This window comes from Coloeus monedula (genome assembly GCF_965178545.1).
Source record: "Coloeus monedula genome assembly, chromosome: 13".
Classification (NCBI taxonomy): Eukaryota; Metazoa; Chordata; class Aves; order Passeriformes; family Corvidae; genus Coloeus; species Coloeus monedula.
The window spans coordinates 6,052,172-6,073,570 of record NC_138793.1 but is presented as its reverse complement, the minus strand read 5'-3'; the positions used below and the strand labels follow the sequence as shown (position 1 = coordinate 6,073,570).

General features: G+C 42.1%; 1 protein-coding gene across 1 annotated transcript in view; it reads left to right on the top strand.

The window, feature by feature from the left end:
* ZNF536 (zinc finger protein 536) overlaps nt 1-21,399 on the top strand; it is a gene marked incomplete at both ends in the record, with an annotated part of 183,214 nt that overhangs the window by 65,869 nt on the left and 95,946 nt on the right. The window contains one exon of the mRNA XM_082289785.1: nt 983-2,563. Coding sequence (XP_082145911.1) covers nt 983-2,563 — 1,581 coding nt within the window. The remainder of the gene's footprint in view (nt 1-982; nt 2,564-21,399) is intronic.

Here is a 21,399-nt window from a genome sequence, read left to right as displayed (position 1 = left end):
TAAAAGTTTAGTGTGGGCTTCAAATATTTATTTAATTCATGGAAATCATCTTATATGTTTTAAAACTCTATTCAAACCAAACCTAGAAAAGTGCTTATGGGAGGTAAATTACACATTTTACTACTCGAGCATTAGAAATGTCATTAGTACAAAATTAAAGGACTGCAAAATCCAGTAGATAATACTAATTTCAAATACAGAAACGAAATATATTTTGTACTTCTTATTACTCGATTTCTTTTTTACTGACTACTTTTTATTTTAACTATATGTTCTTATATGCTGCAATCATAATGTAGTGTAATGATATTAATATTTTATAGAATCTGTATTTATAGTTCTTTATTTAGAAACAATGCAGTAGGTCTGCAGATCTTTGAATCCTTCTGGAATGGTGCCCTCCAAATAATGATAAATTACTTGTGCAGTATGCCATTTGCTAATTATATCCATGATTTACTGCAGAGCAAGACTTAAATCATTCATTTCAGTCTTGCGTAACAGTGCCATAAAATTTTTAGGTTTAAAAATGGTTTCCATGTGTATAATTTAAACAAATTTTAGAGCAATTGTATACACAAAATATTGCAACCATCCATTTGTTACATTCTTTGTCTCCCTTTTTTTTAAACTTGTACTTTTAATGATTACTGTGGTTGAAATTGTTATGCTTCATTTTCATAATCATAGCTTTTAATTCTACAACAGTTTTCTACATGTTAGATTAAGAAAAGGATGGCTAATTGTGTGTAGATACCATGTCATTCCTGAATAGCCCCACATTCTGGAAACCCATTTTAGAAATACTCAGTTTATGAATTAGTCTTCGATTAAAGGCATTTCTTTTTTTAAAAGTGAATTATTAGTACCAAGATCTTCTTGTTTTTAAGCAGCTAATGCTGATTTTTTAGTTTCTTCACTCATCCGTACACCAAAGTACAGTTAACTCTCTTTATATTTTGTTCTTTGTCCACACCTATAGGTGAGAAGCCTTACAAGTGTCCACATTGTGACTATGCTGGTACTCAATCTGCATCCCTCAAATACCACTTGGAACGACACCATCGGGAGCGACAGAACGGAGCAGGGCCACTCTCTGGGCAGAGTGCAAGTCAAGAACACAAAGATGAGACACCAAGTAAAAGTTCTGTGTTTATTAGACCGGACATATTGCGAGGAGCCTTCAAGGGACTTCCTGGTATTGACTTCCGAAGTGGCATGGTCTCACAGCAGTGGACGTCAGGAATGTTGTCTTCTGGAGATCAGCAAGGACAAGCAGCTGGCATGTCATCTGAAGGATCTGCAGAAAATATGAAGGGTTCAGACATATCTTCCAAAGGAACACACTTCTCTGAACTTGGCCGTGCTTACCAGAACATGGTCGGGAACGGTGTGAACTTTCAAGGGTCTTTGCAAGCTTTCATGGACAGCTTTGTCCTAAGTTCTTTGAAGAAAGAAAAAGAAATGAAGGACAAAGCTCTCTCAGATCCGCTTTCAGCAAAAGCTCTGGGCTCAGATGGTGGTGAGGAGAAGATAAATAGCAAGTCCTCACAGCGGAAAACAGAAAAGTCGCAATATGAACCTCTGGACTTGTCGGTAAGGCCCGATGCAGCCTCTCTGCCAGGTTCCTCTGTCACTGTACAAGACAACATTGCTTGGCATGGTTGCTTATTTTGTTCTTTTACAACTTCATCCATGGAACTTATGGCTCTGCACCTCCAGGCCAATCACTTGGGCAAGGCTAAACGTAAAGACAACATCATAGGCAACAACAAAGACCAGTCTAGAGAAGTTTCAGCCTCGGTGAACAAAGTGAGCTTGCTCCCCTCTTCTGTGCAGTCCAGCAAGGAGGCGGGAGTTTCAAACATGCTGAGCCAGCTGGACTCGGCTTCTGAGAAAATGACCCAAGGACAAAATAAAGAGACCCTGGGAGAGCAAAAGAGCACTGCCTGGCCGAGCCACATGGAATCCACTTTTTGTAATTTTACAACAGACTTCTATAAGCAGTTCGGTGTTTATCCTGGTGTTATTGGCACGGGAACACAAAATTCTTGCACCAGTAATGAATCTGAAAGAAAAACACAATCTGAAGATGACCCAAATATTCTGCTCTCTGACTCTGTAAATAAAAGTGCTACTGATGACCTTTCTGACATAGCTTCATCTGAGGATATGGAATCTTCCAAGGAAGAAAACATTGAAGATGAGGACATTGACACAGAACCAGATATTATGAATAAGCAGTTGTCTGCCATAAATAAAGAAAGCAGTGAAGGAGGCGACAATATACAAAGTGCAGTCACCTCACAACCCACACAAGGGCTTGTATCACCGCTGCCGCAAGCTTCAGAAAAGCAGTGGCACAGTCAGAATCTTCTCTCCTCACATGAAACTGCACAAGGAGTGATGAAACCCGAACAAGTTCAGGGTCCGCAGGTCCTGGAGAAGCAGATGAACATGTTGTCAGTCCTAAGAGCTTACAGCTCTGATGGCTTAGCAGCCTTTAATGGACTTGCAAGTAGCACAGCAACTAGTGGATGTATCAAGAGACCTGACTTGTGTGGTAAGTTTTAGACCTTCTTTTAGACCATTTCAGAAAACACTTGTGCAGAATCATGAAGCTGCTCTTTAAATATACTTAGTCATGTTTGTTAGTAATACGTTTTTTTAAATGTTAAAACCTGTGGGCCAAATTCTAGTCCTATATGTGGTCTACTCCATTGAAATCAGCAGTGCTGCATGCATACTTAAACAGGATTTTAGAAAGAACTTGCTTTTTAAACTAGAGTAGCAGCAATATAGACTATCTGTGCTAGTGGCATCGGAAGGGGATACTTACTGCTTTAGCATACTCAAAGGAGGAAAAAGTTTTAAAAAATTTACATGGTAACTTGCAAACTTTTCAGTATTTTGATACAAGAACCCAAGAAAAACACTGGATTCTTTGCCAAGTGAACCTTGCTTTCTCTCTTTTTTCTTTTTTTCCCCCTTTCTTTCTTTGGATTAATGAAATCAAAGGCCAAGTGCATGGAATGCGTCTACCTGTGTTGAACAGACTTTATTTTTTCTTTCTTTTATTTTCTTTCCCTCCTTTTTTTTCTTTTTTTTAAATTATAATTTTCTGGTTTGGTTCAATGGCACACATGCAGTACTAGCCCTTGACCATTTTCACTATTCTAACCAACAGTTGTGTAAATTGCAACTTGCCTAACTAAGAATATGCCTCCAGGTAATTAAAATAATAGCACACCAAACAAACAAAACCACCTTTTACCCTTTTCAGTCTCTAATTTACAAAACCGCAGTTTTACTTCCTCATATCACACACCTCATATTTACAAAAATTTAAGTTAAATCTATTTGGAACAAATGAGATCGAGGATTTTTTTTTCAATTTATCTCCTATTTTGTCAGCACGGTGTTTGTTTGAAAGAGATTTTAGAGCGTAAATCCTTTGAAAAACAGTATCACTTTAAAAAGCAGAGTCAGCAAAGGACACAAAAACTTCAGTAATGTTCACTTCACTTAACCTTCAAATTCATCAGAAAACTCATTGTCAGAGCTGAACATGCATAATAAAATGTACTCAAGTTAAAAAAAAAGAAGAGAAAACATTATCAACAGTTTTAAAGCCTGACAATTTAAAACGAAACCCTCAATCTGCAAGCACTTAAGAGTAGTTCCTCTGGTTAACTTAAGGTTAGTGGGAGCTTTGTTTGACTTTACTGGTGGAGTGTAGATGCTCAAAGCCATAACCCCTTCTCCAGGCCCCTCTCTGCTTTTCCACATGTAATAGTTGATCTGATAAAAAAGTCTGATTTCTACACACAAAGTTTATCTTGCTTGTATCCTTAGAGCATTGTGACTTCACAATATTGTCATTACTTTAACCAATATCTGCTCAAGTATCCATGTGGCCTTACTTGTAAACTTCTGTGTCTCAGTGCACTAGGAACCAATTTAGGTAGTTGGAAATATTTCAGATCCTTAAAAATCAGTATTTACATTATTGAAAAGAGGTGATTTAATTTGAAGCAGGTAAAATCCTACTTGGATTTTTTATTCCATTTGTGGACTACAATCAATTAACAAAAAAGAAAAAAAATACAGAAGAGAAATTACTGTCTAAACAAAAGTAAAAAAATTGGAAAACTAAGATTAGTTGCTTTGTGCAAAATTTCTTTATGCTTTTTCACAGGCATAAGATTTTTAAAACAACAACAGAAAAAACCTGTAATATTATTATTGAAATGAGGTCATGTTATTTCCATTAGTTTTTTGTTTCATCTTCCAATCAATTCAACAGACATTTTATGATAGCTTGAGTTTATATGATTTTAAAGACCATATCCCTTTCACAAGCTCTGCCCAGTGATAATGGATTTGACTTGAAGTATGAAGGAAAAAAAGAAACAACAGAAGCTTCTCTGTTCTACTTTTTAAGCCATTTTTTAATCGAAAATGCAGTGGGAGTCCTTCCGTCCCCCCCCTCCAAAAATAGCTTTTTAAAATTCTTTTCTGTCATTCTACTGGTGTTTGCAGAAGTATAAAGGTTGACTATTTAAATACATTATTTCATTTTTCTCAATATCTCACAGCAAAAGTGGATGAGTATGAACAATCCCCATGTCAGTAGCTCTTTTTTTTTTTTTTGTTTGATTGGCTTGGACACCACCCACTTGAAAGTAGTGTTTTTGGGGGAGTTTTCATTTTCTCAGTGACATTTTATACTGTGAAATCACACTCCATCTGTGCATGTTAGTGCGGGGAATCCCACCTGATGTTTCTGCACTTGCCGATTAGCAATCAGGAGCACCCTGTTCATTTATTAGCCTTCCTTCCTTTCCTCCTGCATGAAGCCCATGACCAGTCATGGTTCCCTTTGTCTCTCCTACTGCCTGGGAGATCAGAAAACTTGAGACACACCTCCAGCATCCGATTTCAGGGCATGATTCTCATGTTCCTTTTGTGTTTGGGGAGACTCCGTGCATTTGCGTTCCTTTTTACAGCCAGTGATGTGTGTGTTGTTGACATCTCAAGAGAAAACATTGATGCATTGGATAACAGTCCTTGCACACTCAGAGAGCAAGGCATAGTGCTCTTTCTGTAGTCAGAATACAGAGGAAATAAAATTGAAATAAAATATTTCAGCTTCAGTAAGCTGAGATTGCATCTTTTGCTGGCCACGCTAATTGAGTTGAATTTCTGGCTGCCTAAAAAACAAGCTGGGTTATTCAGTGATCCATGTGGATCACTTTTAGATGGCAGATTTTACCCTAAGATAGTAGGTCAGGTTTTAAGCAAAAATCTTGGCACAAAAAAAAGTTTAGTTTCTAGAGGAGAATGCCACCAACTCACATTGTTATTTTGGAAAGTCACTGCACATGTGGAAGCAGTCCTCAGTTTCCCTATAATGGAGAATGAGAGATTGATGATGTACACAAAATTCATTTATGCTCCTATCGTGCTTCAGGCTGTAGGGATGAAAGACACAATTAGGAAAGAACCATAATTACTGCATAATAAAGAAATTTTCATGTCAAAATGCTGCTGAGAGAAAAATCACAAATTTTTGTAATATTTCTCCTTATATAGCAGAATGAACAGAAAGAAAAAAGAGCACTGATAATTTTACAGTTACTTCTGAACTGTACTTGGTTTTGGAGTCTCAGGTGATTCTACCCAGGAGCAGATCTTGTTAATCTTTGCTGGCACTCATTTCCTAAGAAGATGATAGGCCTTTCCTTGCTGCTTGGCAGCAAGTAGCCCAGTGGGGAGGGGAGACCCAAGGTGATGGCTTCATGGCTTGGTAGCTGTCTTGAGCATCTGTGTACTCTGCTTTCTCAGCCCTTGCTGATTTGACAAGTTAAGCATGGAGATTCTAGATCTATTTTGTATTTGAGTTTTGAAAGATCTGTTTTCCTTTTGATTTGTGCTCTTCTCTTTTTCTGCTTGGCTTCCCATATACATGTAGTTGTATCACAATAATGTTCTACCTTCTGTTCCAATGCATTAATTTACTTGTGATTTGTGCACAAGACCCTTTATGACAAGACCCTATCCCTTCTCTCTCTCTTCCGCTTTTAATTTCTCCGCTTTGTGACCAAGATGGTAAAATTTCCCTACTTGCATTTGCTACTTGGGAAGTACTTAGGCTTTCAAAGGAGAGCTGATGGGCTGCAGAACTGTTGGCCAGAGATGGTCCTGGGCGTTAACTGGCTGCTTAATGGGTTAGTGCTATTGAATCCACACTTAATGATGTCCAAAAGTATTAGTTCCATGTTGTCTCTAAATCTAATTTGCTTCCATTCATGCTTGCTTTCCACTGCAATTAGTGCTGTTTTCTCCTGCACAGGCTCCACCCCATTATCACTTCATCCACTGTATGAAAACAGGGCAGGGCCCCTCTGATGCATGGGAGCAGCTTTGGAGTTCTGATCCTGCAAAGGGCTGAGCACTTTCAGTTTCCTTTGCAGCAGAAAGCTTTCAGCATTGCACAGAATTATTAAAATGTTCAGCATTGTAACTTTGTGAAATACCTTCCAAATGTGGAACTGCAGCGCAGACAAGAGGGCTGGGCAAGGGGAAGATCAATTGTGGCAGATTATTACAGCTTTATTGTCATGTAATTATAGTGCTCTACCCCAATGTTTAAATAGTGAATTTAGTTATTGTAAATTGCTTATTGCCACAGGTGTCAAAACCAAAAAAATCATAATGCTAACCCCGTCAGAACTACCACCAACACATGAAACACGGAAAAAGATTTTTAATTATTTGTGATGGCTTCACCTGAATCCTTATTGCAGAGCTTTTAAATTACAAAATCCATATTAAGAAGCAAAAGGCCTGATATATCCAAGCCCTAGGACAGCTCCAAGGCAATGGAAGGTCATCCTACTGCAGCAAATTGTAGTACTGCCCATTTAAAGTATCATGTAATGCACTTAAGGAATGCTTTGTCCTGATCTGTAGGTGGAGGACTAACCAGAATATTCTTTTCCTTCAAGGCAGAATGAAATGATATGGAAGTTTTACAGCAGACTTTTCTTTACCCCATTATTGTGCTTTTGAAGAGATTTGTTAGTTTCAGTTAGGAGGTCCAAGGCCAGCTTTTAGAGTATAAACTGTTCTGCTGAACAGGAGATCAGCACCTCGGCCCCTGCCTGGGTTTCAGACACACTTCTGGATGTCACAGTGCCATTTGCATGGCAATATCAAACCAAACTCATATGGCTTGCTTCCTTTTTTTAATTAACTGGGAATGCCAGTGATCCAGTGAAGTTTGTGTAACTGGATAAAAGGGCTGGTCTGTGAATAGCATTGTATTTGCCAAATGGTTCGCTAGTCATTTCAGTACAAACAAATGGATGGTGTCTGTAAGTCTGCAAACACTGTTGACATTTAGCCTTGTTTATGTTACTTTCCTTTTGCTGCATATTTTTGGCTAGAAGAGATACTGCCTGAATCAACATTGACTTCCTAAGCAGAAGCTAAGGGCCCAGCCTTGCATCCCTCATTCTCGATGAGTAGCACTACTTATATGACTAAGGATTGCAGAATCAGGTCCTGTGTTTGTTTGACTTTAAATTTCATTGCTATTTTCATGTAATTTAATTTGATTGTATTTTGTTGTATCAGAAATCGGTCAGGTGATAATTTCGGTATCACCATTTTGTTTACTGTTGAAAACTTTTAGTTACCATTTTTCATACTGTGGTGTGACATTCCCATTCCATTTATGTTTCTGGAAATTAACCCCTAAAATATCTGATACAGCTAAGTGCTGAGTACCTCCTATTCCCAGAGAGACTGGAGGCATTCAGTCCCTCCTAACACCACATCTGAAAGGGGGATTGTGTTTGCAAAAGGAGGCCTTGGTATGTGCCTTGATTTCAGACATCAGTGGCCAGCCGCAGCAAGGCAAATCCCTAGCACAGAAAGGCTTTTCTTTTCTTTGCAGAGACAAAATAATGATGTAAGCTTAGAGCTGTGTGATTTTTGCTCTAAGTTTCATCTCCCAAACAGTATATTCTTATTGTTTTTGTCATATCCAGGTCAAATTTAAATTATAATTTAGGATTAGGCAGAGGCATAGAGATGTTTCCAGGTCTTTCCAAAGTGAGACAATGCTCTGGTTTGTGTTTTGGTTCAGGAATATACATTCCTGTGTCTGAGGTATAGTATTTCCTATAACTACTCATAAACATGAGCAATCTAGACATTCTTGTAAGTCAAAACTAAGTGTACGATTAATACCTATTAAGAGGCCAATTTTAAACAATTAATTTGACAGCAATTATAATTTTATGTTACAGACTTTCAGGAATAAATAACCAAATTCATCTTTGTAATCTAAGGAACTTAGGATATCTTTATGCAGAGATGATCTTGTTATGCACAGTATTGCATACCTGGAAATTCTGAGGTTTGCTCCCACCTATCTAGATGCCTGTAGTGTCAGGGATAAATAATTACCTGAGGCTTATTAATTGTTTCAGCAAAGAAAAAAATATATACCTTAAGTGTAAGCATTAATATATGTATACACAATACATCCACAATATATAACAAACCATCATAATAGTACAAAAATAGAGGTCCTGAATATGTTCTGTTATTTATGTGTTTGGCAAGCTTAGGGAATGGACTTTAGTATGAGTGAAAATTCTCTTAACATTTTTAAGGTTATTTATTGTCATTTCTATTTGAGTTTTTAATGGTCCTGTATTTTGTAATGCTTTAGCAGGAAAAAATACTGTAGTTATCTTTTTTCATATTCTTTGAGCAATATTTCTAGCTTAATATATTGTGCCAGGTTTTCCAATATTAACCAAGAAAGACAGTAAAATTCAATGAACAGAACTCTGACATCCACAATTTAAAACCTGTGATTGAAGTGAAATGTGTAAACTTCTAGTGGGTTATCATGTGCTTTGGAATAGAGTATTGTTGGAAGTAATTAGAAAATATATTAAGGTTTCCTGGTAATGAAGGTATGTAAGTTTTAATAATTGTTGCTTTCTGAATAAGTGTCAAACTATATCTTTAAATGTATATGGAGTTACAAGTTAGGTCACTTCTGAATGGAATGTAAAACAATACTAAAATGCTTCAATAACTTATCTCAGTGTTGCTAATAAAAAAAAAGCTGTTAACCATTAGTGCAGTTTTGAGTCATTTTGTTAATTAATTCAAGAAAACTCTCTGAGAAACTGTTGTACCTTTTGGTAGACCAAAAACCACTCATGCAATCCACAGTTGTTTGATGCTTTGAGAGGCAAACTCTGCAAAGATGCTTGTTGGCCTTGTAAATGATATTTATTAAAAATCCCATCTTTTAAGGCATTAGAATGGTGCCATGTACTGTTAGGCAGGTATATAAGGGGGGGCATTAGACTTGTTTCCTCTGTCACAGAAAATACCTTGGGAATGTGGGACCAGTTTCTCCTCTGTCACCAGTAAAATTCAGAAGAAATTTTTGTGGATGCCTCAGGGTTGAAAATGAGAAGTGTGGGTGGATTAAGTGTGTAAATATTTGTGCCTGGGTGCTTGGCCAGGGTGAGTCAAATATGGGGTTCTAGTGCTGCAGCTGGAAAGGCAGCCTTAGTGAGCAATGGGTGTGCAAGGCCTATCCCAGTGGAGAAATACCAGGAGCATACAGAGTGATCTTCCTTGGGTAACCTTGCCCAGCCTTACTGAAGTCACAGCTCCAATCCTTCATATAGCCCTGAATGCTCATTCTGGTTTTCCATGGGAAGAATGTGTGATGAGCATCGTGACAATAGCCTCCCTCCCCAGGCCCATGTAGGATTCTCCTGAGGTAAGGCAAGTGTAGGAGAACAAGCAGCCAGCCTTGCCAGTGCCAGTAGCACCACCCAGATCCATGGTAAGTGTTTCCAGGATGGGGTCCGTGACAGGTGGCCCGTTGTCCGGAGCACTGCTGAGCATGCAGTGGGAGCTAGAGGAAAACATGTCTGGGGCTCCCAGTGTCACGTCTTCATTAATGTTCTCCCTTCTAAATGGCATATTGGTACTTTTTATTTATTCCACCAAAACACCATGAGTCAGGACCTGACATTTTAGTGTTCTGTGTCATACTGAGAAAAATCTGTGGTTCAGCAGTAGGACAATTATATTATTTTGGAAGGGCTAGAAATAATACAGCATTTGTGAGACAACTGTAACATTTATCCAGACTCAGTGTGAGATTGTTCTTCCTTTTATTTGGAGAGCACTTCCAAAAAAGTATCAACTAGGAGCACAGAAAAAAAAGAAGACAAGAAAAAGTGGCATTTATGATTCCATTTAACCCCCATCGGGTATAATCTCATTTTGTGTAATACCACTGGCTGTTCCCTGTCTAAACTTCTATGCAGTGAGCTGTGAATATAGTCCTTATTGTCCTGTGGGCAATATGACTAAGGAAAAAATATCTCTGTAATACAATGGAGCATTTGTCTGAATGGCATAACCTAAGGTCCATAACATCAAATCTAAAGTTGTAATTATACAGCTGCAGTCACACCACTCAAGTGAAGGCTGTGTCAGCACTTGTATTATATAAGGAATCCTGTTTTCAAGGGTTGATGAGTCATGTGCAAAAAACATTTATCACTAAACAATGGTTCTGATTGTTCTGAAACAACATCTAGGTATGCGCCTTTCCCCAGCAGGACATGGTCATGTCTTCTGCAATATGCCATGGCATACTTTGCTAATGAGTGCATCTTTTTTGAGCTTGGAAACTACCTAAAAAGTTGGGACTTTATGCAGTTTTATTACTGTCAAAACATAAAGTGGGGAAAAAAAAGAGTGACCAAGGTATTCACTAACAAGGATTGTAACAGGCGAAACTTGTCTTTCTCAGAAATTATAAAATTAGGGTGGTTTTTTTTCCCCAGTTTGTCATCCCCAATTTTGCTTTAAGTTCTTGGATCTGAACACTTCCTTAGAAGGCCCAGTGACAATTTTGGTTTTTGAGCTGCCTTGAAATCAAGCCTCTCCAGCTCAAAGTAACTGTTATTGCCATTTGAAGCAGCCGCACATTTACTGGTGAGGAGCAGACAGGAAAGAAGTTTATTTACAGCAGTGCCACAGAGGTGGACCAGGAGCACTCTGCATCCCTCCCACGTGAATGTAAAAGGATTACACTTAGGATTGAGATCAAATACTGGAAACCACAGCAATTTTCCTACTACATGAAATTTCTAGATAGGTATGCTGGGTGTGAGTGACTTCAGCTAAGAGGGACTTCTGCCCAGAGCAGTGCCATTTACAAACAGGTGTCCCTGGAGGCACCCCCACATCAGGCATTTGCACCCAAGCTGCCTTGCCCGCCCCATTGTCGGCGGAGCGAGACGAAGGCCAGCCAGTCCCTTTAAGCCGATCTCCTCTGATCCGGGGCGTCTGTAGCGCCGTTCCCTGCATAGAACAGCCATTGTTCAGCTGCAGAGCAACAGTGGGGTAGAGAATAGCATGCCATGCTGGGGATCAGAGACTGAATTGTTCCTTAATTATCTCTTACTGAAGGAAAAACCCAAGGCATATCCCGATATGTGGCATGACTCTGTCAGAACACGAGTCTTTTAAAAAAGATTTGGGAAGGGGGGGGATCCAATTCAGAAGCTGGCAATCCTCACTTCTCCTGCAGGTCTACCTGTGATTCACTCACTGACCATGGAAAGAAATAAGTTTTCTGCTTTGGATTCTACATTATGAAATGGAAAATAATAGTACTTATCTCCCTGGTAGGAGTGCTGTGAGGATAAATGAATTAATTAATGTTTGTAAAGCACTTTGAAGATGAAGAACATTATATAAGTCCTCAGTGCACAAATGCTTCCTTCTCTGACATAACTACAGTAAGCTATAAAAATGTACTGGTGAAAATAAACACATATTGCAAATATGGGTTGGGTGTGTGCATGGCTGCAGTGCCCCAGCAGTGTGGGTGGGCCTGACTTCCTGAGCAGCCAGCAAACCCATCGCCAAAACCTCTCTTAGCTCCTGCCCCTGCACAGCAATGGTGCTCGGAGCTCTCTGCAACAGCTTTGGCATGCTTTGACTGTAGTGTCTTTTCACCAAATCCATGGATTTTTACATCGGTGCTCTTTTAGGTGCCAGCTGGGCTGAGCTGCTGGGTTTTGGCCACTGCCACATCAAGCCAGCCCCAGCCCCATGTGCCACCAGCCACAGCAGGCGATGGGTCAGCAGTGTTTTTTCCTGGGCTGCTCCCTCCCCAGTCCACTGCCGTGCCTGTGTCAGCAGCTCCTTGTCAGGACCAGGGTCCTGCCACACTGTCTGCCACAGTTTGTCCCTCCTGTTCAGGGCCAGTGTGACTGGTCCCCATGGTGCTCGGCAGATCCCAGTCTGGTGACTGAATTGGCTCTTGTGTGGTTTTTTATTGAATGTCAGTGACTTCAGTTTGCAACTTTGAAGTTAAAATTTTTCTTGCCTGTTATTCAATGTCCCCATCCTAGGTTAGTCCTTGCTGCTTTATTCTATATATATATATGTTTTTTTTTTTTTTTTTTCATTCAAGCCAGGAAGTGCGTTTGACCCCAAAATGCTCACATGAATAACAAGGCAAATTAAGAGGATGCAGGGAAGGAAAACCAACACTTCAGCCATATAGAAATGGGACATTTATCAAAAGAGACATATAAGAAAAGGTTTGTGCATTGAGATGAACAGGTTAAAGATGAAATTCAGTATTTCTTTGGGGCTCTCCTCAATTCACAGCTGTTACATAGATCAATTTGAGAACCTAAGAAAAAGGCCACCTTAGCCCTGATTGTGTCGCGTTTTACTTTTCCCTTTGCACACCTAACCCTGTTCCAGTCTGTGCACTTGGGTTTCTTTTAAATCCTTTCAAATTATGCTGGTAAACCTGTTGCTGGCTCAGCCTGCCAGCTGGAGTGCAGAGGAGGGCAGTGTGCTGCTCCTGGGGGCTGCAGAGCCCCTGCTCTGCTCCCCACTGCCGGCAGCTGAGGGCTCTGCTCTCCCTGCTGGGAGTTTGAAGAGGGTGACAGCTTTTGCCCAGCAAAGTTTGCTGCCATGCCACGTTCATCCAGATGCCAAACGCACCGAGACGCATCACCAGCACAACCAGACGTCCCCAAACCCCGGTCAGCACCAACACGCACCCAGTGGTGTGGCTGAGGTTCCCATTCCCTGACATGAGAACCATTTAATAACAGGAGGGCATCTGGGTGTATTCACTAATTGTTATATAACTGTACATTGGGGTGAAAAAGAAGAAAACAAACCAGAAAAGCTTTCCCAAAGGATAGAGGTGGGAATCCCATTAACATGACGGCTCCCTCTTTAGTTGCCAAAATGATTGGCAGCAGGATAAGGTCAGAAGATGAAAACCAAGCCGTGGGGGACAGCGGGGAGGGGAGGGGGCCAATCAGTTGAATAAAAAACTGAGTGTCAGTGCTGGGGAAGGAGAAAACCGGCACTCCCACTAGAAAAATCCTCACCCTCTGCTCCCCTACTGTTTGTTTGGGGAAAATGCTGCAGCTTAATCAGAATTATTTACAAGATAATGGTCCATTGTTTGTAGTAAGACAGATGCTGTCTGTGGGAATTTGGTGGTTTATGCTCTATGCATTACAGTGCCATTGCTGTGTGCAGATGGGATCACAGTGGTATTGTTGTTATCCACTTTTTGGAAATTTGGAGGATCCTTACTGTGAAAGGAGGATCCTTAAAGAGAAAAAAAGAGTTTTCTCAGGCCCAGAGCTGGGATTTCTCTTAAGGTAGAACTGTGCTTGTACATGTGTGGGAGGACAACGTGGAAGCACTTTGCTTGAGACTTACAGCATGAGGGGTCCCTGGGCTGACTGTACGTGGTAGTGACAAACATCTATTCAACTGATGGATGGAGGGATGGATGGATCCTCTGTGTCTTTCCAAAGGCTAGAAAATACATCCTGGTGGGATATGTCCATGCTCCCTCCTTTGCTGGGGACTGTCAGAGTCACTTGCTTAGAAGGTGGTGTGGGAGGTACACAGACCTGTCTGTGTGGAAGGCAGGCAGGCCTGCTCAGTGATCATCCTCTGGCTGTGCGACTGCAGCCATGGTGTTCCCTGCCACCCTCCCCATGCTGCAAGCTAAACACTGAGCACTTCTGTTCCACCAGAAAACTTCATCCTGATGATCTATGGGTGAGGCTGTGGGAAAGGCAAGCTAAATTTTTGCTGGATTCATATTGGAAAAAAAAGTCCCAAAGTCCTAAAGAGAAAAGTCTTTATTTATTTAGAAGATCAAATGCAAGATTTAATATTTTTTTTTACATTTTCCAGCTGAAAATGGCCCAAGTAGAAAGTTCAGTGTGGAGGCCTAGAGCCTGGCAAAGGGGACAGGCCTACGGTGTGCAGGTGGGTGACCCTCTGCCATGAATTGCTGCATACAAGAGGAATAGGGAGCTCAGATGAGGCCTGTGGAGATGGCTGCTCCATCAGCATGTCCATCTCCCCAGCTGTCTGGGTCTGTCCCAGCAAAGCATGAGGGACAGCAGCACCCACAGCCCTTTCCCATGACCCTGGAATGAGGGACAAGGACCACGCCATGCAGAGCTCTGCTCTCTCAGGAGCAAACCCTGCCCTGCCTTTGCTGCCTGGCCCACGGAAGCCTGGGACATGAGAAGATCCCTCCTCAGGGCCCTGCATGTTGGAGCCAGGTGCAGGATGAGGGGGTGGAGGGTGCCTGGGTGGGGGTGGGTGTATGTGTGTGTGTGCCTGAGCTTCCTCTCTCAAAAATCTGCTTTTAGTGTGCAATAGCTCACATATTACCTCGGCAGAGATCCATGTGCACCAAAGGCAACCAAGAGACGACAAATCACCAGAAGGGCTCCAGAGGGGATTTTGAGCATCCACGTCTGGTATCCCAAGATCCATTAGCTTGCAGGTAAAATGGAAAACTATGACCATCTCCTTTGTATGCAAGATAATTAAGCTGTCTTTCCATCATTGCAAAATACCTGAGTTTCCCTGGAGAAAGCAGAGGACCTGGGAAGGGGGAATGAGGCAGGGAAGGGCAAAGAATGGCTGATTCACAGTTTTTGGGGTCTGTGCAGCTGGAAATGGGTTTCCAACATCAGTATGTTCTCCTTTGGTTGTGTTTTCCCTGAAATGGGTGGTGGGAGGTGGCAGCTCCTGAGTCCTCCCTTCCCTCTGGGCTCAATGTGCATCCGGGGATGGAGCTGATAGCGTCATATCATGAGTGGAAACCATTTGGCCCAATAAAAGGGATCTCCTCTGAATTTTGTGAAATGGAGTTTTCCAAGAATACCCTTGAAGGGTTAGATTGGCACGGGAGATTGCAATTCCTGAGTGATTGCATTTTTCCTAGGTATCTCCAGTGGGATCTGTACAGGGAGCTCTAAGTTTTTTTTCTCCAAGTCAGCATTTATTTGCAGAATCCTAATTTTGTATTTCCTGACATTTAAACTTTTCAGCCTAATATTCTAATAAGGATTCCGTCTGTCCGTCTAAATAAAGCTTCATTCTAATGAGGACACCATCCATCTCCTGAGATGGAGCTGTAACAACTTCCAGCCTCAGTGTAATTTTAGCTGGGCTCCCTTCCCCACCCTCTTCTCCCCACGGACCTCTGTTTGGGGTGAAAATTATCTGTTTTGGGCTGAAGTTGTGCAGGATTTCATTTTGGGTCAAGTGACTGAGCTATTGTGTGAGCCTCTGCTTTCTCTCTGAAAAGGGGGATTTTGCTCACTCCCTGTTGTACGTTCAGTGCCTGCTTATTTGCAATTTCTGTTCATAAGACTGGGTTTTCATGCCAATGATTTTCTGTTTGAGTTGTTGGAGTAGGGAGGTTGTGGGACCATGCCAGTGTCAAAGGTTGTCACTTGAATGATAATTAATAACATTATCAGGATGATTATGTGTTTAGATGTCCAGAATCAGGAGTGAATTGAACTTGTTAAATTTAATTCCTACCTCCGAATGACTGGGGTATTGGCGTGCTCACCAGTCTTGCGTTTGCATAAAGGACAAAACTGGGAATTTGAAAGGGCAATGACTAATGAGAATTGCTGAAATTCTGGGCTTTTGGAGTTTGCAGGGCTTTTCCTACAGCACCATCGCTGTGCGAGCGTTCACCAGGCAGGAGAAGGTGCAGAGTGGGTGCATGACAGTGTTTATAGAGCTTGGTTTCACTGTGTCAGTTGTTGACTGAAACATCAATTCGTTTGAGATTGGAGATCATGTCTTTTAAGGTCCAGAAGAGCCGTTTCACATGCGACTGATTACCTCTGTCAGAGGCGAGAGAGCCAGGTCCCACCTCGGTGGGTGGGATCTGAACTCCTGCTTTCAGAGGTCAATAACAGGGTTTTTAGACCTTTGTGCTTCTCAGTCCCTCATAGCCAGACCTTTTCTGTTAAAACTGTTTAAATTGCAAACCACTAATAAAAGGATCATATGTGTTTCCCACTGAACAGGTTCTTTAAGGCTATTACGATAATTAAAAACATATGGTGCCTATGCAAGTCAGAGGGAAACCACAGATGTACAAATTAGGTATTATATAAGGTTTTTCTTTTTTGCCCTTTCAAAAACTACAAGTCAAAGAGATACAAAGAGATGAAGATGATAATTTTTCTGGAGATGGTAGGTAGCATTTTGGATTTTTAATCATGAAATATGTAAACCACCTTTCTTATACATAATCAGAGCAAACTCTTTCTCATAAGCAGGAAGAACAAAACATAGTGGCATATGACTGCAGTATTTATGGAAGGAATAAGGAAACACTTTGTTTCATACAAGTTATTGGAGACCAAGAAACCTTTTGCATTTTTTATGATGTTTCCCTGCACAGACATGGAGGATTATATTTATTAAATATTGAATTATATTGAAATTGGATTGATGCAGCCAAAGGAGGACATTTCTTTGTATTCCATTTTTTCTCCTTTTAAAAAAGGGAAATGTACTCATATTGATTGCAGTACAAGTAGTCATTTGTTTTAATTTAAAAATATAGGATTGATTTTGAGAAGGTGATAAATACTGCTAATAAAAAAATTCAAAATGGGGATTTATAATGATTCTCTGTTAAGTCAATGGTTTAGAGAGGCTAACTTATAATAAAAGTAGAGACGTGCTGAAATATCCATAGCTAATGAATTATTTGCCATTTGCTAGTGCTGCAAAGTTTCCTTGGTTTGCTGGGTCCTGCTGCAAAAAGTAAAATTTATGTCATCTAATGCTTCTCGCTCCTTGCTTTGGCTTTCTCGTGCTAAGAACGGGCAGCTGAGGGTCTGCCAAGCAGCCAGGGGCCCCCTCCCTGTGCTGATGTGCACCAGGTGTTCCAGAGAGGGGCCGGACCCAGGTGTGGCTGCGCTGCCTCAGGTTGGTGCTTGCCGTGGGGCTCGGGGCTGCCCTGCAGGTGCCCCTCAGCCCCCGCACAGGTCCCTGCTCGTGGCACACGGGACGGGCAGGGCTCAGCAGCTTCGGGAGCCCTGTGACTCGTGCCTGTAGCCTTGGGCTCCCTGGCTCCCGCAGCACCAGCATCTACCTGGCACCTGGCCCTGTCTCCGGCGACAAACACCTTCCTGTTGCCCGTGGGGCTTGACGCCTCCTGTGTCCCGGCAGGAACGGGACCGCAGCAAGCCCGGCGTTGTGGCGGGGCTCACAGAGCATCCCACCGGCACAGAGCTCAGCCGGCGGTGGATGAAGGACGCCCCTTCTTGTGGCTCCCAGGCCACGGCATGGAGAGCACCCTGCCCACGGCTGGGCTTGTCCCTCTGCCGTAAGGGGGATGCTCTCCGCCCGCCTGCCCCAAGAACCAGCCCCAAGAACCAGCCCCGGCTGGGCCAGCTGCGGCTGCAGCCCGGCTGGGGGACTGCGCCCGGGGCACGTCGTGTCCCTCGGCAATAACACCCCGGGCAGGCAGCCCGCACCTACAGCCGGGATCTCAACCCCAGGTGCAGCTGAGCCTTTGGAGACCCCTTGCTCTGTTCGCTGATGCTTTCTTCTGTCTCTCAGCAAAAAGTAGGCAATTTTTTTTTTCATTCTTTTTTTTCCTCCCAAATGAACTTTTAGAAGACCAAAAAAGCAAATCTGGGGAAATAAGAGCAGGAGACGACTGATGCTAACACTTCAGGTTTGCAGGAGTGGTGGCTGAGCAGGCATTTCTGAACAGTCTTTTCTTTTCTTGAGTGAGTGATAGCAAACTCAGTGTTATTTCGCATGTAGGTATTACCATTTTAACTTTTACTGAGGTAAAATAACACCTTGTCACTCAGTGCAAATACCAATCACAAAATGAATTAATTGTAATAACTGTTGTCAACAGAACAAAAGACTTGTTGCTTTCCTAAGCAGATTTCAGTGCCACTGATAACTATATACAGAGGTTCCCTTTGGGCTTATTCAGTGCATGTAGTCAGAACATAATTTCATCTGTCTTTCTCTGTACTTTGTTGTAAAAGTCTCAGAAATTGAGTTAAAAACCTGAATTCTTTTACATATCGCTAAGCATACACTTTTTCAATCGTTATGATTTTTTTTCTCACAGAATCCCTAAACATTTTTACTAGTTAATTAACACTTTTTTTGTGGCTAATTTATTAAAGAATTAACAAGTTTATAACAGTCTGCAGAATCTGTTGGTTCACCTTAAGCTGTGATGGACAGTTACTTTCTCAGAAAATATGGGCAGCTGTTTTGCTACACAAAATAAATTTTTGCTGATGTTACTTCTTCAGCCAGTCATCTTTATCCAAGACGAACACTGCTATCCCAATAGATGGGCGAAGTTTCCTTTGAAAAGGGGGGAAGAGAGAAAAAATTAGCCAAGAAAAGCAGAATTCTTCATACTTGTGCTAACCACAAATTTATTCAAGCAAAGTTTTGGATGGGGGGGGCAGTTGGAAACTAATTAACTAATTTCACAAAGGAGCCTCAGTACAGCAGGGATCAGTGCCAATATGCTGTACTCATTTTACATGGCTATTTAGCTTAATAATCTAAAACACTATGGCATATTCTCTATATTTTACTGCAAATGCTATGTATTTTCTTAAAGAAACTTATGTTAATATTGCAGCCTGGGATAGTCAGCCATCACTGCCAATGGAAGAGACACTCAACAGGAACTGACCCATACAGCAGTTAGAGACCCATTTTGCATCCTTATTTAACAGAATGTGTATTTTAGATTGCTTTCCCCCTCTTCCCTTTCATAACATACCAACAGGCTTCAGTACTCCCTGCCCTCCTTGGGAGTAGAATCACAAACTAATATAAAATACATGGAAAAGTAATTATCCCTGCATCTTCCCCAGAAATAAGATGGAAATCAGGAAAATGCCCCACGTAAAAGTCTGTTTGGGTAAGGCTGCCTGGCATGAAGGGTGGGAGGCTAAAGAAGCACCGGTGGAGCAGCTGAGCATCGTTAGCTGGGCACTGGGTCCAGCTGCTCTCGCTTGGTTAAACAGGGTGCATGCAGTTCTTTACTGCAGCACTCTTGTGCAGGAGAGCAAGAAGTACCCTGGAACCACAGTAAGACCTTGCTGAAATCTTTTCCTTTCCAAGTGTGATTGAGGTGTAGGGCCAGGAGCCTCATGCAGCCCCTGTCTGGGCTTTGCAGTGGGTAGTATCAGTGCCATGCAGCCTTGATGTGGTGAATTTCAGATGTTTCCCTTCCAACTCTCTGTTGTCAATAATGTTTGGTTTGTCTTTCTCATTGGCAAGTGCTGTGTCTTCAGCCACCAGTCAGTCAAGCATTCCTGCTTCTACTGGGAACTTGCTTTTTGCGTGGGCAACTTGGCTCTGCAGCTGCAATAGAGCATCTGTCTGCCTCACATGGGCTCGTGGTGCCGGGGAAGGACCCGCTTGCTCACCACTCTGCAGGGCTGATGCATGACTCAGTGTAAGCTACAGCACGTTTGTTCTCACAGTCTTCTCTCCTTTTCATTGTTTAACGTAAACAATTCTCAATGTGCCTGAGTGATTTTTCTCTCATGTACTTCCCATGGCAGATGGGCCTGGAGTATCTGTGGTGGTTGTGCTGGAGCTTGAGTGGTTTTGTTTCAGCAGCCTTGGACCAAGGCTGTGGATGATCTTGTGTGGATGCACAGGGATGTAGGAAGGCTGTGCAAGAAACTCTTCCTGCGGGTCAGGTGTTCATCAGAGAGAAGTGGCTGTGGGAGGCAGCTGCTATGGTTGTGGTCCTTGGGCCTGTGGCTTTTGTGCTGCTGTAGTTTTTGGGACACCCAGCCAGCACTGCCTGGGTTCTGCTGCACCTCTGCCATTCCTCCTCTTCTTGGGGTTGCAGCTTACCTCCAGATGTAAGGTTTTGGACAGATGAAGCAGCATGAAAAAGGTTGACCAGCATCTTCTGTGTGTTCTAATGTTGTGTGGGTGGGGATAGCAGCAGCCATCCTTGTATGGACTCATGGGGTGTTTTCAGAAAAAGCCAATGTTAAAAACCCCAGGTCAGGCTGGGCATGGGCAGCACAAATGCGACAGGAGGACACGTCCACTTCCCCCATGCCAAACCTGTGAGTGTGTGCTGTGTGAGAAAGCAGGGAGAGAGCATGTAGTTCTCCTTACCCTGCTGTCTGCTGCCCCCCCTCCCCTCACCCATTTATATCTCAGTAAATCTGTTTGACAGAGAGAAAATACTCCCAGCATCTCATATAACACCCTCTCTTGTGCTGACTGGTGCTTTTTGCTGTTGTAACTTGGCTGTCACATTGTTTGCCCACTGTCCCTTTGAGGCACATCAGTAACGGTGCTCCTCTGAAGTTGGAAATTAGGGTGCCCTAGGTCAGGTGGCCAGGAGCTTTCCACAGCAGAGCTCGACAGCCCCAGTGACTGGCAGGATGGGACTTGTGCTGTTTTGTTGTCACTGGGGCTGATTTTGGATTTGCTTCTCAGCCATCGCTGTTCTGTGGGTTTTTTCTGCTTCTCTTTGGGTGATTAACTGCGAAAAGAAGCGCTTCTCGTTTCTGCGAGCCACTCCTCTCCCTGCTTCTTGGCACTAGTTGCTAATCAAAACAGGTCTTTGATAGCCAAATGGCATTTGGCTGAGCCAAACACAGAGCTAGACACACAGGCTTCTTGTGATTAAGCGCTTTATTAATGTGAGGTTTAATGCACGTTCACTCCCAGCATGCGGACCCAATGGTAAATGTTCAACAATCTGATTCTGTAGCACTGTGTTTTATTTAGCATGAAAATATTCCCGGGTACACAAAAACAGTGCTCCACTTAGGAGCGATGCTCCAAAGGATTTTAAAATACTAATTTTTTGCTCTTTCCAGAGCAAAGGTGTGTTAGCCTGTCATTTTATAAAGGGACAAGCTGCATTTTTTTTTTTTAACCAATCGTGTTTCTATAGACAAACAAGTGTAGAGTTCTAAA